At 46.8% G+C, this 18484-nt stretch overlaps 1 protein-coding gene across 5 annotated transcripts in view; it reads right to left on the minus strand.

Moving 5' to 3' along the window:
- Positions 1 to 18484, minus strand: part of DLC1 (DLC1 Rho GTPase activating protein) — a 260481-nt gene that overhangs the window by 136885 nt on the left and 105112 nt on the right. For all 5 annotated transcript variants that reach the window (XM_079989595.1, XM_079989599.1, XM_079989598.1 and 2 more), the window contains one exon: positions 18251 to 18284. In XM_079989595.1, coding sequence (XP_079845721.1) covers positions 18251 to 18284 — 34 coding nt within the window. The remainder of the gene's footprint in view (positions 1 to 18250; positions 18285 to 18484) is intronic.

The following is an 18484-nucleotide window of genomic DNA, read 5'->3' on the forward strand; positions in this document are numbered from 1 at the left end:
TTTTCCTGATGAGGATTCGAGGGTTGGTTTTGTGATTGGGCATCTCGAAGGCACAGCCCGGGATTGGGTGAGGCCACTAATGGCAGCCAATAATGAAGCCCTAAGGGACACAAGGAAGTTTTTTCGCGCCATGGATCTGATGTTTTCCAGCGAGATTGAGCAGGGAGTGGCGCGGAGGCAGTTAATGGCGTGTAAACAAGGGAACCGATCTGTCCGTGAGTACTGGACTGAGTTCACCATGTTGATCCATAAATTAGGATGGGATTTGTCAGCGGAACCGATACAAATGCTGTTCGAAGAAGGACTATCTTCGGCAGTGAAAGACGAACTTTCCCGGGGGCCCAGGGCGGAGTCTATGGACCTTCTGACTAAATCAGCGCTGGCCATAGGGTCACGCCAGGAGGCCAGAGCCTTGGAGAAGCGGGAAGGGAAAGGGGAGCGTTGGAGGGATTTCCGCATTCCAGAGATGCCAGAGCAGCCTTCTCTGCCAGCAGAGCCGATGGAAATCGGAACAGCGCGCGCGCGCGCAATTTCAAACCCCAGTGAAGGGCGGAAGAAGGAGGGGAAAGGCGCCAAGAAATGTTTTCTCTGCCAACAGCCAGGTCATTTTGCCAGAGTTTGTCCGCAAAGAAAGGAATGGCAAGGAATGGCGGGAGCTGTTGGGGAGGAGGGAGAAGGAGCTAAGGAGCAAGTAAAAGCCAACGCCTGGCTGCCACCGACGGGGCACAGCAGCCAGGCCAAGGAACAGTAAATGTGCCCACGCCAGAACCCCCAAGACCAGCTCTTGTAATAGAGGTATTGCTGGAGCTGGCAAACGGACACCCACTAAAAGTGAAGGCGCTATTAGACTCAGGCAGCTCCTGCAACTTTATGAGTAAGGAGTTTGCAGCCGCCCATCAGATACAAACCGTTCCTTTGAAAAATCCCCTGCAGGTGACCACGATTGATGGGAGGGCGCTGTTGGGGGGAGAAGTAGACCAGCAGACGGTCCCCATGACAATGAGGGTGGCAAGACACACGGAACGGATAGCGTTTAATATAGCCACGTTGGGAGGAGCGCCCATCATTTTGGGGATGAGCTGGCTAGCGCTGCATGATCCGCTTGTGGGATGGCATCAGAGAGTGGTTTCCTTTGGGTCAGCACATTGTATGGGACACTGCACAGAAAAAGGGGGCCAAGCAGGCACTCAGGCCACGTTAGCAAAGATAGAAGCAATGGAACAAGGTAGGGTACCACGACAATATGCAGATTTTGCCGACGTCTTCAGCGAAAGGGAAGCAGATAAACTACCCCCGCACAGAGCCTTTGACTGCCAAATCAACTTACTTCCAGGAGCGCAATTGCCAGTGGGCAAGGTGTATGCAATGTCTGACAGAGAGATGCAGGAGCTAAGGGAGTTTATTGACAAAAACCTCAAGCGTGGGTTCATCAGGGAGTCACGAGCGGTGGGGGGTAGCCCAGTGTTCTTTGTAGACAAAAAAAACTCGGACAAACCGAGATTAATTGTGGATTTCAGGGCCCTAAACGCAGTGTCCGAACCCGTGACCTTCCCTATGCCCAGAATCGATGACATTCTGACCCGGGTGAGAAAAGGGAAGATTTTTACCAAGCTGGACCTGAGGGGGGCGTATAACCTGATACGTATGAGAAAGGGAGATGAGTGGAAAACCACTATGTTCACCCCCTTGGGGGCATTTGAGTACTGCGTTATGCCTTTCGGCCTCCAGGCGGGTTCCGCAGTATTTCAATCATTTATTAATCACGTACTAGGACCATTGCTGTACAAGAACTGCGCTGCGTTCTTGGACGATGTGCTGGTGTACTCAGAGGATGAAGAGCAGCATGTGCGAGATGTAAGAGAAGTACTGAGCAAACTGCAAGAAAACCAGCTGTGGGTGAAACTGGAGAAGTGTCAGTTTCACGCCAGGGAGGTGGAATTCCTTGGGTACCGGTTGTCGGACAAGGGGCTGGCCATGGATCCTAGCAAGGTGCAAGCAGTGCTGGAATGGAGGTCACCGAAAACTAAGAAAGATGTGCAGAGGTTTTTGGGGTTCGGAAACTTCTATCGGAAGTTCATCAAGAACTTCGCCCATTTAACAGCCCCCATCACGGATTGTCTCAGCAGTAAGAAGAAATTTGTCTGGACGGAAGAAGCGCAGCGAGCTTTCGAAAGTTTAAAGAGGGCGTTTGCTTCGGAAGAACAACTCTTACACGTGGATCTGCGGCAGCCGATGAGGGTGGAAACCGACGCGTCTGACAGAGCGGTGGGGGCCGTGCTTCTGCAGCCAGGAGCGAATACGTCGGAATGGAAGCCGTGTGCCTTCTTCTCGAGGAAATTGAACAAGTCTGAGAGGAATTATACAGTGTACGACAGAGAACTACTCGCTGTCCACGAAGCGTTCAAGAGATGGAGACACCTGTTGATTGGAGCGCAACACAAGGTTCAAGTACGGACAGACCACAAAAATCTAGAATACTGGAGAACAGCCCGAGTGTTGAACCAGAGACAAGTAAGATGGGCGCAAGAGTTCTCCAAGTTCAATTTTGAGATTTGCTACGTGCCAGGGGCTGAGAATGTCAGGGCGGACGCTCTCTCCAGAAAACCTGAGTACTTGGAGGGGGAAGGAGGGGCGGAAGAAAGACATATCATCTCAGAGGACCACTGGGTTTGTGGGGCGGCATTGGTGGGGCAAAGAGAACTGGTAGAGGGTATTGAAAACGATGAATATGCCCAAGAGAAACTTAGGGAACTCAGGGAGACAGGTGAAAACGCAGGGGGGTTTGAGGAAAAGAACGGAAAACTATATTACAAAGGGGCGCTCTACATACCAGGTGGGGAACTAAGAGGGCGAGTGCTTAAGCAGTTGCATGACAGCCCCACGGCCGGGCACTTCGGGCAGCACAAAACCATGTGGTTGGTTACCAGGGAGTTTTGGTGGCCCAAGGTGCGGGAGGACGTGCGGGAGTATGTCAGGGGATGCGACAGGTGCCAAAGAGCAAAGGGAGAGAGGTTGGCGCCAGCGGGGTTATTGGAACCCTTACCCACCCCAGAAAGGCCATGGGAGATGGTATCCATAGACTTCATGACCGATCTACCGAGATCCAAAGGGAAAACCGCGGTCATGGTGGTGGTAGATCTACTAACTAAGATGTGCCACTTTATAGCTTGTTCACATGCAGTGACAGCGGAAGAAACCGCAAGGTTGTTTGTGGAGCACATTTTTAGGTTGCATGGCGCCCCCTTGAGGGTTTTGAGCGACAGAGGAAAACAATTTACTTCTAGGTTCTGGAGGAAACTAATGAGCATGTTGCATGTGGAGGTAAGTTTTTCCACCGCCAGGCACCCAGAAACAAATGGGCAAGCAGAAAGGGCAAACGGGGTTTTGCAACAATATCTGAGGTGTTATGTAAAGGACAGAGAAACTGATTGGGTGGACTGGTTACCTCTGGCAGAATTTGCCTACAACAACGCGGAGAACGCGTCCACAGGGGTGAGTCCCTTTCTAGCCAATTATGGGTGTCATCCTCGGGCGTTTCCAGGAGAGGGCGGGGGAAGGTGGAGTGTACCTGCAGCGGAAAATTTTGTTGAAGAGATGGAAGCGATCCACCGTCAGCTCCAACTCAACTTAGAGAAAGCCAAAGAAGAATATAAGAAGCAAGCTGACAGAAATAGGAGGGAAGGCGAAACCATAAGGGTGGGTAACCGGGTGTGGCTATCCACCCAAGGACTGCCGTTCAAGGGAGGGTGTAAGAAATTGAGACCCAAACGATTGGGACCCTTTGAGGTCATACAGCAGGTCAACCCAGTAGCATTCAAACTCCGATTGCCCAGTCACATGAAATTGCACCCAGTATTTCACAGGTCATTACTGTCGCCCTACAGAGAGGGGTGCGAGTGGGGGGAACGTGAGAGGGAGGTCACCCGGACACCCGTCATAGAAGAGAGAGAACGCAACATGGATGTGGCAGGGATCATTGATTCCAGGTGGAAGGGGAATCAGGTGGAATACTTGGTAGAATGGGAGGGGGAGGAAGAGTCAGAAAACGCATGGGTACCGGCAGAGGAAGTCAAGGACGAGATTTTAATAGAAACGTTTCATCGGCGTTTCCCAAGTAAACCACAACCAGTGGCAAGGTTTAGGAGGGAGCACTTCGGGACTACAGATGAGGAAGGGGAATTTGAAGGGTTCCCAGAGTCGGAAGTGGAGGTGGAAACAGATTCCGACGAAGGAGAGGAAGAGGGGGAAAGAGGCGGTAGGCCGTGGTTAGAAGTGTTTGAATCCTCGGAGGATGAGGGGAGTTCCTTCCAGGGATTTCCGTCCTCGCCGCCAGTAAGAGAAGAGGCGGGAGGGGGTGAAGGGGGCCCTGGGGGGGAGGTGGATGTCAGGGAACTGCCATCGGAAGGACAGGTGGTGAGAAGGCTTCAGCAGAATAGGAGAGCCTCTTCTTCAGGAGAAGAGGGAACCAGTAGGGGGAGTGCGGGAGCTCCAAAGGAAAGGGAGTCGGAGGGGAGGCTCTGGGATACTTCCAGTGAGAACAGCGAGGAGGTATCAGAACAGCCCATAAGGACTCCCACCCCCCGCCGGAAGCTGTCACGCAGGGAATCCAGGAGGCGCATGTCTGTGAAACAGCTCTTATGTTGGAAACGTTTCCGCAAACGCCCACTGTCAGATACTACCAGCGACTGAGGGAGCCATGCTCAAGGGCTCTTCTCAAGGCAGGGTTTCACTACACAGAGTGAGCTCTGAGGGATCCAGCTTTAACGCACAAGCTGCTCATTATCCCACCACACTCTGTGACCAGCAAACTATGATACCCAGCATTCTTTGGGGGAAATGGGCCTTAAATGTATGGTGTGTATGCAAAGACATGAACCTGCTTAAAGAAGAGTTGTAGAGTAGAAAGAGAAAACAGGCCAATAAACAGGATATGAGAAATGTAAGGAGCAAAATGTGAAAATGGTTGTTGTTGTTTAGTCGTTTCCGACTCTTCGAGACCCCATGGACCAGAGCATGCCAGGCACTCCTGTCTTCCACTGCCTCCCGCAGTTTGGTCAAACTCATGCTGGTAGCTTCGAGAACACTATCCAGCCATCTTGTCCTCTGTTGTCCCCTTCTCCTTGTGCCCTCCATCTTTCCCAACATCAGGGTCTTTTCCAGGGAGTCTTCTCTTCTCATGAGGTGGCCAAAGTACTGGAGCCTCAGCTTCAGGATCTGTCCTTCCAGTGAGCACTCAGGGCTGATTTCCTTCAGAATGGAGAGGTTTGATCTTCTTGTAGTCCATGGGACTCTCAAGAGTCTCCTCCAGCACCATAAGTTGCTGAAGCAACTCATCCCTTGTCTAAACCTTATCAGATGGTTAGGCTCTAGAGACATAAATCATCAGGCTGGAAGGGATGACAGAGGTCAACGGCCACAGAGATGCAGATCTAGACTAAAGCACGAGAGATGCTACTATCTTCCTAGAACAACTTATTCCTCTGTCCATCAGTTATGGTCAAAGCTTATTTGAAAAATGATGTTAGCTATATCTATACTCCAGCACTCTAAGCCATATGTCTTTGAGGGAAACTGTTTCCCATTTTCTTTATAGCAGCCTTTATAATAGTTGAAATCTGTTGACATATTCCATTTAGCTGGTGCAACACAGTGGCTAAGAGACTGTGCCTTGAACCAGGGAGACCCAAGAGCAAATCTCATCTTTATCATAGGGGCCTCAGGCAAGCCTTAATCTCTCAACTATATTTATTGGGGATAAATAATCTCTATGTATCCTGCTAGGCTGCTGTAAAAAAACCCACAACCACTCAGGTATATAGACAAATTCTCTCTCTCTGTCTCTGTCTCTGTCTCTGTCTCTGTCTCTGTCTCTGTCTCTGTCGTCTCTGTCTCTGTCTCTCTCTCCCCCAATTGAGTGTTAAAAACAATACAACATTAAAAATTAAAAACTTCCCTAACCTAAACAGGGCTGTTTTCAGATGTCTTTTAAAAATAGGATAGCTGCTTATTTCCTTGACATCTGATGAGAGGGCGTTCTACAGGACGGGCGCCACTACCGAGAAGCCCTCTGCCTGGTTCCCTGTAACCTTACTTCTTGCAATGAGGGAACCGCCAGAAGGCCCTTGGTGCTGGATCTCAGTGTCCAGGCTGAACGATGGGGGTGGAGACGCTCCTTCATGTATACAGGACCGAGGCTGTTTAGGACTTTAAAGGTCAGCACCAACACTTGGTGTTTCCAACACCAGTTGGATTATCCAGTTATCTTCATGGTGCATACTCTGGTGTATTCCTTAAAACAATTATTACACCTTTGCATTGATCAGGAACTAGAATTGTTTTGTAGGCTGCATTAATATTTCTCCAGCTGCCAAGGTGAAGCCCAATATTGAAAGAGAGCCACATACACAATCTCTGGCTGCATTTTTCTCAAAATGTCAGAAAGTGCTGAGCAGATGACTGGTTCAGCTGGTGTTTTGGTGCAATGTTTTGTTTCCTTTTCCTCCACTGAATGCATAATAGAAGGAAAAATAGCTAGAGGATGTACAGGACAACCCAGGTGAAGCTACCACCTGGACCTCTCTAGCACAACACAAATCATTGTCCATTTTTGGTAAAAGGAGACCTTGGAACAACAGAAGCGATTCTTTGCTTAGACAATGAGGTTAAACAAAAACAAAATGTTTGTCTGGATTGGTTTCAGAGGAGCCTGATAGAATCTTTTAAGGAATTATTCTGGGATAGGACATTTGTGTTTCTTGCAGCTTTAGATAACCACATCTGTGGACACCATTCCCAGTGTGTAGTTTTTATCCAGTGAGCATTGTAGAAGGGCAGCTCCACAATGTCCCTAGGCTGTTCACATTTTGTCTAAATCCTCTTTGGTTCTAGTCAAGTCTTTGCTATGCTGTGTATCCATTTCAGTCTCTATTTTGAGTGAGTACGCTATTGTTCAGCCCATACTAGTATGTCACAACAAAATCATTGTTTCCAGAAAGCAGAAAAGCACAAAAGAAGTAGGATTTTACACACACACACACACACACACAAAAAGGCAACCACATACATAGCTAAAAATCTTTGCCGCCACTACAGGTGATATGTCATGCACATCTCTTCACCACAAATGTAGTGACTTAACTTATTTGGGACTATTTAAATTATTCACAGTAATATTCTTTATCATCTTACAGGAATCCCTGCCTAAGGATAGATCATCATCAGTTGTTAAAATTATGATTGTAAATATCTGCCAAAATAACCCAAAAAACCTACCTTGAAGGTAACTGCCTATATTAATATGATTTGCATCATATTGCACTGATGAATCTCAAAGGATGTCTCTCCTATTTCTGGAAAGGAAAGGGGGGAAGTTGTATCTCTCTAATTAGATTTAAACATCGGTAAGGAGGATAAGTAACAGAATCCCAGGAAATGAAATGATGATGCTATTTTTAGTTGCACCAGAGTGCACTTGGGCAACAAAATGTTTTCCTGTTAAGAAAACAGGACAGAGGTAAGGGAGTCATGGGAACTGGTGGAGAAAGCAACAAAAAGTATTCAAACCCAACACAGATGCAGCAAAGATTTTCCAGATGTGGAATTCTTTCCTGGGATCAAGAGAGCTAGCTTGGCTTACTTAAACGGTAACATTTAGCTTTGACCAAAAAAATAAATAAAAATAAAGTAAAAATACTCTCGCAGACTTTTAATCTATCTAAGTGTAATTGACTCTGTTCAGGTTTTATATTCCAGCTCGCTTTATGAAAACAAGCCTGCCATCTCAGCCCTGTGATTTCTTTTGTGTGGTATTCATTGCCTCATTAGAAATAATACTGCAGAGTACGGAGGAAATCTACCCCATTTAACAACTTTTTTCACAGCGAATACACCGCTTAGTGTTCTTCTCCACCCCACAAAGTGGATCCATGGGCTGGGTGGCTATATCAAGCAACTCTGACTTCAAAGCAAGGGCAAGGAAGGCAAGAGGTAGTGGTGGCGAGAATGGGGGACAAAGCAAAAAAAAAAAAAAAAAAAAAAAAAAAAAAAAAAAAAAAGAATGGTGTAATGGAAGGACAGCAGAGGAAAAAAGCTCTCTGTAAGCAGCCAGTCCAGATCTCTGGCAAGAGTGATCTGTCCTCCCCACAGCAGCCCACTGGGTTGGGAGGAAGAGGGAGAGAGAAACGGGGAGAACCCTGTGGCGATCACACAGGGTCCCTGGACGTTCCACCGTCTATTGATCCCTGTGCCACCACTTTATTTCTCACTGCCACCACCCAGGCCCTACCTGGGACAATACTGAGTCCAGTCAGGGTTAAATTGGAACATAAACTTCTGTTTATTTATTGCAGTTTAACAAGCGTGTGGTATCGGTCAATTACAATCACGGAGTGCCTATCCAGACCTATAATTTTCGCTACCTGCTCTTACTCACTACACATCCTCTCAGATATTCACCATATTTTTCGCTCTATAAGACGCACCAGACCACAAGATGCACCTCATTTTTGGAGGAGGAAAACAAGAAAAAAATATTCTGAATCTCAGAAGCCAGAACAGCAAGAGGGATCACTGCACAGTGAAAGCAGCAATCTCTCTTGCTGTTCTGGCTTCTGGGATAGTTGCACAGCCTGCATTCGCTCCATAAGACGCATACACATTTCCCCTTACTTTTTAGGAGGGAAAAAGTGAGACTTATAGAGCAAAAAATACGGTACTTGTCTTCCTAGTGCCTAACTGTTCCTGACTCAGTTTATTTTGCTACACTAACTCAACCTACCCACAGACTCTATCCCAATTCACTCCCACACAAATCACCACACAACTCCCAATGAACTCTCCCTTCACCCCTCCCAGAGCTGGTTTTATAGTCCCTCTGACTCCACCCCCTGGGTTCTGATTGGGTAGCTTGTTTAACTATTTCACCTCCAGCACTCTCATATGTTAACATCACAGATCCCACTTCTGGCTTTGCCCACTACCATCACACTTCACCCAACAGATTGCCTCTGATGCAATATGGCCATCAACAGAAGAAAAGTCCCCCACCCCTCATCTAAAGGGATCAGTAAATAACAACAGCACTTAAGGCAGGAAGCTCTGAGTATTATGGTCTATGAGCCTGTATGCAACGCTGCCCTTGCACCAGCGTAGCAGACTTCTGACTATGCAATGTGACATCTCTTTCCGCTACTCCCCTGGATACAACCCCTACCCCCAAATCGGCCCAAGAGCGTTGGGAGAAGATTCTGGGTGTGTGGGGAAGGATGGAGGAGGAAAACAAGAAAGTTATATTACAAGAGAAGAGATTCACAGTATTTTTGTGTGAATTTCTGCTAGTAGTCACATTTTGTATGCAATGTTGCTTTGTATGTATATTTCTGCAAAGCAATTTTCTGTAATGTAAAACGTGTTATTTTCACTAAAATATGCATTTTAAGACACACTTTTACACTAGTACATGCATTTTTATACACATTACTTGGCTACAGAATTGCATTGCAAATTTCAAGAAGTGCAAATTCTGAAAGATAGCTGAGTTTCGGTTCTCATATGTGTTTCAGAAAGTGTGAATTAGGTAAGTTCTGAACTGAATTTCCACCCCTCTCTGATTGCTGGGCTCTTCTTTCCTTCATGCTCTGAATCTGGAGTTCATTAGAATCCAATATTATTTCCTTCCAATTTGATTGACATGCCATTTTTTTGGAAAAGTTATCCACCTTTCCAGTGCTCCAGTCTCAGCTGCCAAATGCATACTTTTCTGGCATCTTTGACACACTCCAATTGCTCCAATTCTCGGCTAGGAGTTCCCATTGACATTTACTACTCAGAATAAAAAAACCACCAAGTAAGTGAAAGAGACAATTCTGCCAAACAGATATTTCAGGGGGAAATCTTGTACCGGCAAGCATTCACTCATGAAACTAGGCAATACTGAAAAGAACACAAACCCAGGGAGTTGAGAAAACTTTTAGGAGGGAGGGAGATCCAAAGGATCCTGCGAGCCTCTTCTCAGTCTTATAAAGCCACTTCCGACCTCAGGAGGAGGTGGGGTTGCGGGCATCACGCCCCCAACATGTGCGCGGAGGCTGGCTCCTAGCCCCGCGCAATCTAGGAAATCCTCGGCCACGTCATCCCCAGGCCAGCCAATCGGATATTGAAGGGTAGTCCGGTAAAGGATTCTGGGGTGTGTGGCCCGGTCCGAAGCCTATGGAGGCCAGGGCCCAAGGCACTGTTATGATATGGATGCAATGCGACCGCGAGCAGCAGGTGGCTTGGAAGCAAAACATAATGGGAATGTTGGAACTGTTCCGTGGGAACAGAGGGAGGGTCTATTTTCAGTGCAAAGCACCAGAATTAGCTCAGAGTGTAATATGACCTGTACAGGAAGTACAGGAGGTGGAGTTTATCTCTCTTCTGATGGACGCTGATGAAAGAAGATGTGTTTTCTCTGTAATGCTGCAAAGACAGAAATAAAGGGATGTAAATACATTTCTGTCTCTCTCTCTTTCCCCCTACCTGGGAGGGGGGAAGAGCGGTCGGTGTGTTCTTCTCACGTGGAGGAGGATCGCCGATCGCGACCTAGCCTGCATCTGCCGGGAATGCAGACAGGAAGGTCACCAGGAGATCGTGCCGGGTGCCTGGAGAGTGGCCAGTTTCTCCTGATATGGCAGATTTCCTAACAGGCACCCCCCGAGCGGTGACTCCGGGGCAGTGCCTAGTTGATGTGCATCAGCAGGGCTCCCCTGCTGGTGTTAACCCTTCCCGGTCTTCAAACAAGCAGGCTGAAGCCGAATAGTTGATAGGACCAATGCCTAAGCCAATACCGCTCATCACCTGTAACCAATAGAGTTGTGGCCTAATTTTAGCCCATTAACCCAAATTACTGTGTCCTGTGTCTTTATTTCTACTGGTGCGAGGCGGGATCTCGCCACGCAAGATCCATGCCCCCAACACCTCCTTTTCTGAGAATACTTACTGGCATGAGGGGTGCATGGGGGTTGTGGGAGGGGTAGTACCTCTGATGTGTACCTCCTTTGGAAGTAGTTGGCCACCTTTGGTGCCCACCCTGCACTCAGCTCTCACCTGTAGCTCCTAGAAGCTGTTAGCATGTGACAGTGGCCACACCCTGGGAATGGCTTTGACTGGCTGGCTAAACCAGGTGAGGGTAGCCAATAAGTCTCAAATGCCTGGTGAGTTAGGGACTTCCTCTGCATGTGAAGACAAGCTCCAGAGTGGACAAGACCAATAGTGGGTCCAGCGATCAAGAAGGCAGTTTGTGCACATGCTGTAGAGGGAAGTGAGGGACAGATGGGACTTGTCAGCCTGGGAGGTAGCCCATCTAGGAGAAGGACAGCTCTGATCTGAAATCTCTGCTGCCTTGAGGGATATCTTTGAGAAGAAAAGGCTAAGGAGTAAACCTTTCACAAATCCAGAGGGGAGTCGCTTAGACAGTTGGATGCCTCCTTCTGGCAACCCCTGCAACCAAGCTGATGCTCTGATTTCCTTTGGACCACTTCCGCAAGGCTGAGAGAACGGTATTGTCATCTGGCCAGCCCAGATTTCCATACACACTGCCCAGGCTTGCACCCTAGGGAGGTCACTTCAGTGCTGCCAGTGCAGTGCCTAGAAGAGCACTCCATTGTTTCCTGAGACAGACTGACACCAGCAACAGTTATTGACATATGAAGCTGCTTTCGGATGAGTCAAACTGCTGGTCACTCTAGCTCAGTGTTGACTATACCTGGGATTGGGAATCATTTGTTTCTTTTGAGGGTTGCCTTCCATTGACGTAATCACTTGCATGCCACATGCCACAAGTGGGCGGGGCCAAAGGTGAGCCTGACATCCTTTATTATATTAGGTCAAGGACTACAGGTTGTCCATCTATAGTCTTCATTGACTGGCAGAGCTCCCCAGGCTCTCAGACAGGAGTCTTTCCCCAGCCCTTTGCCAGGGACCAAACCGGGAATTTCTCACAGGTAATGCACGTGTTTTGCGACTGAGCTATGGCTGGCAGTACTGCAGCTATGGGTAGGCATCCATTGCAAATTGTCGCAACATGAACCTACATGCCATCTTTAACTTCACCCAGGTCCTACGTAAACCAAAGAAGGATTTGTCATTCATATGTGTATTCCCAAAACATTCCCCAACACCATGCGGAACCTGAGGGCATATACATATTTTCATTTTACCTAGTGCTAGCTAGTTACATCACTGCTTTGGACAAGGAAGCATATTCATATTTCTAGTCAGGGGAGAAGAAATTTGGCAAGCAGTCTTTCCCAATCTGGGCTCTGGGCAATAGAGAGCTGCATTCTTCTTGTCCTGATTATTGCTTTAGCACTGAATGACAAGAAGGACATAGGTTTCCTTCTTCCAAGCAAGCAGAGGATGAAAACATTCTGAACACACAGAGATGCCCTAGAGGACCATCTGGATTTGATGGAGAAACATAGCTGAGAATATTCCCAGGCCAACAATGACCACCAGGCACAATTCTCAGTAATGAGCGTGCATGAATGTAGAACACAAGCCTGCTTCTGTTCAGTGTACAGCACTCAGGCAGAAAGCTTCAAAGACAAGACAGCATGGTACATCAAAGGTAGTTCTCCTGGTAGCAATTATTGCCTTCCTTGCATTGAACAAACCGTGTTAGACTCCTGGGCGAACTCAGGGTGCATGAAAAAGGAGGACAGCATAACTGATGGTAGAGAAAGAGAAGCCCCACCTCTCAACTTGATTTGGCAATGCAGTTATGACGGGTACCTTCCCAAACAGAGTCAGTAGCACAGGTCATATGCTGATTTATGTATTAAAACAAATGTTACACTTGCTTGCCCTGTTTTGCTGGGAAGCCCTTCCTAACGATCATGGGAAGAAATTAAGCAGAGAAGGGTCATATAGCCGCACCATACATGTAAAAACACACTTTAAAACAAATGGCTTCCCTCAAAGAATCCTGAGAACTGTGGTTTGTCAACGCTGCTGGGAGCTGTGACTTTGTGAGGGGTGAACTACAGCTCCCAGGAATTATTTTTTTTTGGAGGGGGGAGGTGTACTTTAAAGGTGTGGTGTGGATGAGACCTACGTAGGTTGTACAGTGGTACCTCGGGTTAAGTACTTAATTCGTTCCGGAGGTCTGTTCTTAACCTGAAGCACCACTTTAGCTAATGGGGCCTCCCGCTGCCACTGTGCTGCCGCTGCACAATTTCTGTTCTCATCCTGAAGCAAAGTTCTTAACCCAAGGTAATATTTCTGGGTTAGCGGAGTCTGTAACCAGAAGCGTATGTAACCTGAAGCACATGTAACCCGAGGTACCACTGTATATAAGCCTGTGAAATAAATAAATAAATGCAAATCATCTCACAAAAGGCCAACAGAATGCCTACATCTGTATGCATAACCTATATTCACAGCTTTTTCAATGTAGCGTGCAAACAAACAAGATTCTAACCACACATCAAAGACAGTACTTTGTCAATGCTTTGCGAAGATGAAAGGTGTTGCTCAGCTAAAAGGCATTTCGCTTCTCTCCCAAATACTGGATTCTTCTAGGGACTGCCCATTGATTATGTAACACATCTGCATCTCACTTTTTCTCTGAAGACCTCAGGGCAGCATACCCGGGTCTGCCACATTTTATCCTCCTAATAGCATACAATGATTTAACTATGATTTGCTTTGAACATGGGTGGGAATCTGTGGCCTAGCTGGTGTTGTGGGACTGCAGATCTCATCAGCCACAGCCAACATGACTAATGGTCAGAGCTCATGGATATGGTTGTCTATCAGAGCTGGAGGGCTATCACAGGTTAGCCACCCCTAGCCTAAAACCTTCAAATAAGCTTCAGCCCAGGACTCCCTGATCCTAGTCCTATGCACGGACACATAACAGTATGGGGTGATGATGTTTCTGTGGTTGCTGCCATGGCAGCCCAAGTCTGAGAAAAAAATGCTTGATGCCTTCTTTACAGTGATGCATCTAAGTAATGTTAATGGTCCTATGGGGAGAACCCCCCTGTTGTCTGCATTACTTCCATTGTGAAGCACAATGCCCTTCCATACTTAACTGTGGTTACATTGGCCAGCTGTAATCCCAGTTGCATAGGAGCCAACTTTGGCCCCCATAATAAAGGGGGTCGGGCCCCCACAAAGTTGATGGGCATTCTCATTCAAATGGTGTGTGTGCACTGCATCATATGATCAATTATGTGGGCTGGGGCTTACCTGGGCCCCCACAATAGTTTGTTCAAGTTGGTGCCCCTGCCCAGTGCCCCCTGGCCTGCCCATGCCAGCCAAGGTGCTGCTGCTGCAGAGCCTCATCTGCCACTCTCCTTCAGCCAAAGCAAAGCCCTCTAGGTCCCTCTGCCCACTTTCTTTCCGAAGCAGGAAGTCACAGAGGCCCAGCGAACCTGCTTATGACTTCAGGGCTGTCAACCCGACTTGACAGCTCATGCTGGCTCACTGGGAAAGCCCCCTCCATGGATCAGACTCACAGAAGGAAGATTAGATAAGGGGGGGGGGGGAGAGCAAGCGAGCTAATCTTTTCAATCAAAGCATATCTGGATTGTTGACATATAATGCTCATGCAGTGTGTGTTTTTTGCCAGCAGACACTGTATTAAACTGGAGGGGCATTTATTGGTTTCACCAACAGGCTTAAAAAAAGAAGCAGCAGCAAGGAATTCACTGAAAGACAGAACCATTAAAACTTTCTACTCTTCCTTAAAAAAGAAAGGAAGGCTGACACGCTCCCTAATATGAACTGTTAATCAGGAACTATGGTCGTCATCACACTTTCTCCCAGCCCATAAATGCCAATGGAGCAACCAAATGCAATAATATGTCCATTAAAATTTATTGGTGTTTGGCAGTCACCCATGCAGTTCAGGAAGGAATGCTGGGACTGCTTTTGCAGAGTGACAAGCTGGAAAGGTTGAAAATGCTCATTTGACAGAGAGACACAAGTGCTGGTCAGGCTAGCAGGTTGATCACCACAAAGCTGAAAGCCAAAACCAATGGAAGTCAGTTCACATAATAGCGGAGTTATGAATTCATAGGGAGCGGGGAAGACTCCCAATAATCCCAGATTTAGTAAGGGGGTAGAATACTTCATAGAGACATGACAGTATCCACCAGAGGCACAGCGTGGGGCCCCGGGGCACACATTTTTGAGGGGGCGCAATCAGCCGCCCCCACGACAGGCACAGAGCCCTGGCAGCTGAGGCTCAGAGGCAGGCAGGTTGGTTTAGTGGGCAGGTGGATGGAGGCCGGCTCCGTTCACCCTCCGTGTGGGCTCTGGAAGCACCCCTCTGGTGTGCCCCACCCCAGCTGCCCAGTCCATCAGGAGGGCGCAACGATTTCCCCACCCCGGGCACTGGCAACCCATGTTACACCACTGGTCTCCACTGTGCCCCATTCCCAGGGAACACAAACCCTTGTTAAGGGCCAAGCCCCCTGGAATCTTGTTACTGCTCATCAGAGATTGGGGTGGCTGGTAACAGTATAGAAAACTAGGAGAAGTGGGAAAGGATCATCTTCTTCTTTTTGGCAAGGAAATGCATACAGTCGTACCTCATTTTGTGGCCGGGATCTGTTCCGGAGCCCTGGCCGCTAGCTGAAAAGGATGCAGGGCAAAGTGCTGCATCTGCGCATGTGCACGGAGCATGCACATGATTTAGCGCTTCTGCGCATGCGGAAGTGGCAAACCCAGAAGTAATCTGTTCCGGTACTTCCGGGTTTGCCGTGGACGTTCGCCGGAATAGACACTAGACAAGGCAGACGTCCGCGGAGGTATTACTGTATATGTTTTGGGTCTTTTGCAGACATGCAAGACCTGAAATGCTCTTAAAAATAACTAAGTGTGATTGCATTGCTTATACATTTGTCATCCATTGAAGCTTTTTGTAGATATTAGCACTATGCATGGAGGTGTAGCATATGAAGGGGGAACAGGACTGTGTCTCCTGGCTCCACACAGATGTAATGCTGCAGTGGCATGGGATAGGGGGCTAATGCTGCGTCACTTCATCCCTGCACCAGTGAATGAAGTGCCATCACTGTGGCTCCATACTGAACATGTGCATGTTGATCAAAGATTTCTTCAAAGAGGAAGTCTGATTTAATTGCTAGACTGCCTTTCTGGACCAAGTCTTTTCAAGGTAGCATATAAACATTAAAACATCATCATCATCAATTCTAAAATTACAAGAACAACATTTAAAAATATACTACAGCTAGCCAAAAGCACTTATCAAAAGCCAGAGCAATAAAACGACACTATATCCAATAAATATGCCTGGCTATTTGCCCTAGTTGTTCCACATCTGCACTCTGGGCTGGGGTGAAAGCAACTGAGGAAGAACTGAGGCTGACTGAAGTCTTAATTTTCTGTCTCTTTATGAAGACGTGTACATTTGTGCTTAGCTCCTTCCGAGAGAAAAGACATTTTTTATTTATTTAGCGGAATCCCTTGCATTTTCTGTGCCTGCTTAAAGAAGATAACTTCTTTAAAGAGTAAATCAGCTCTTCTGGCGATATCTGAAAATACTGTGGATGCAGAACGCTTGTGATTCTTACCAACCTTATACTGTAAGCCAAAATCGACTGGAAGAAGGAAAAAGGACAGGGAATTTAATCAAAATACTTTTGTAAAAGCTATTGCAGCCTTTAATGCTTTCTTACTACAGTTCCACTTAGATCAAAGTTTAAAGCATTCTGGCTCACCAGGCAGTTTTTAAAAAAGCATCTTGTTTACTGACAGAGGAGCATGTCGGCAGTGACTTTTAAAAGGCCTTCCTGCTGAGAGCTCACACACTGCGGCTTGACCCATCTTGTCATCACTCAGTCACTTTATAGTCTTCAGTTCCTCTCACCATCTGGTGGCATCGTGAGGATCATACAGTGCCTGATGCTGCAATCAGAGACTAGAAGAAGCTTCCAACAGCTAAGGATCCCTTTTAATTGCCTCTGTATTTTTCTACTTGCAGATCAAAGGTGTCACAGAAAATTACTAGTTCAAGATGCTAGTGTCTACTGAGAACCCGTGTAGGGCAGCAGATGGACTTGGGTTGGGGAGCCTAAGTTTGAATCCATGGTCAGCCATAAAGCTCATTGGGTGGTCTTGTGGAAGTCTCTATCTACTAGATGTCACCCAGCTCCTGTTAATAATAAAATGTACACCGCTCCAATATCTTTGCAAGGAAAGGCAGGGAACTGCTATTGTGCTAAACAAGCAGGTTACCAAAATATCCTTTTACAGAAAAAACGGCAACATCTTACAAAATCGTCTAGCCTTGTAGATACAATGAACAATGTAGTAAGCAACAAAATGAGTCAAAACAGACACGAGCTACTGTTACCCTACGTTATCTACGGACTGGGCAATTTCAGAACATTACTGTTTCCAAAAAGATTCAATCACATACCAGCAGATTCACTGCAAGTAAAGCTGATTTAGTACTCATGTACAACAAGCTTGCTTTTCTTCATAAAATCAGACTTTTTGCAAGAAGGAAAGTGTTGGGAAAATGCATTAGACAACAACTGCTTGAGGCAACAAACGTCATATAACTTCCCACAAACAAATCAGAAGCAACAGTCAACATCATCTAGCTTATCCACAAATTTTGTGCAAACAAATCAGGATGAACGCTCAATGAACAAAGAGGGGAAGAGATGGAATATGAAAAGCTTGGGGTCCTGTCCTCTGACCACAAAGAGCCTCTAAATTTAGGGTCTAAAATATTGTGTACAACATTGTGGAGAATAGACCCTGATCACAAACAGTTGCCATCCAGTCTTCTGAAAGTGGGTGCCAATCCTTTTCACCGTTAATTCCCCCTCGCCTGCCACATCAGGCAAAAGCACCGAAGTACTAAGCCACCAGCCAACCAAATAATATCAAAGACTGACCAATAAGAAAGCAAGATCCTAGTATATAATTTTTTTGCAGCAACCATATTGCCTCTTACCATATCAGTTTAACAAAACCGTTCATGTTGTGAACTTTTCACAAATCTTTGCTACAATCAGACACTACCTTTTCCCCTGGCATGGAATAGCACTGCTGCTGATGAACACCCTGCAGTTGTACAATATTATTTCTTGGGTTTCTTGTTTTTGCACCACCTGCTGAAATTTCAGCTCAGCTCTTTCCATGACGATATGCAAACCAACGTTGTACAAAAATTAAGTTAGGGGCAGAGACCAAAAGAAAATAAAAACAAACGGGGGGTCCCGCCACTTACCAGCCTTCTCCTTTTCTGTAAAAATTGGCATGGCCTGCAAAGGAAGGAAAAGATGTTACATTTCTAAAAACAGAATTTAAAAAATGGAGATGAATGATCACACATACATCTCTGCCTCTCGGTATTCTTTCAGACATCCATATGAGATAAAATTAACACAGTTGCTGGTTAGGAGTGACATCATGAGGCAGTCTCTGCTCACCACCCACGCATGTTCATTAGTTCATTTGGGTC

Source organism: Podarcis cretensis (genome assembly GCF_951804945.1).
Source record: "Podarcis cretensis genome assembly, chromosome: 9".
NCBI lineage: Eukaryota > Metazoa > Chordata > Lepidosauria > Squamata > Lacertidae > Podarcis > Podarcis cretensis.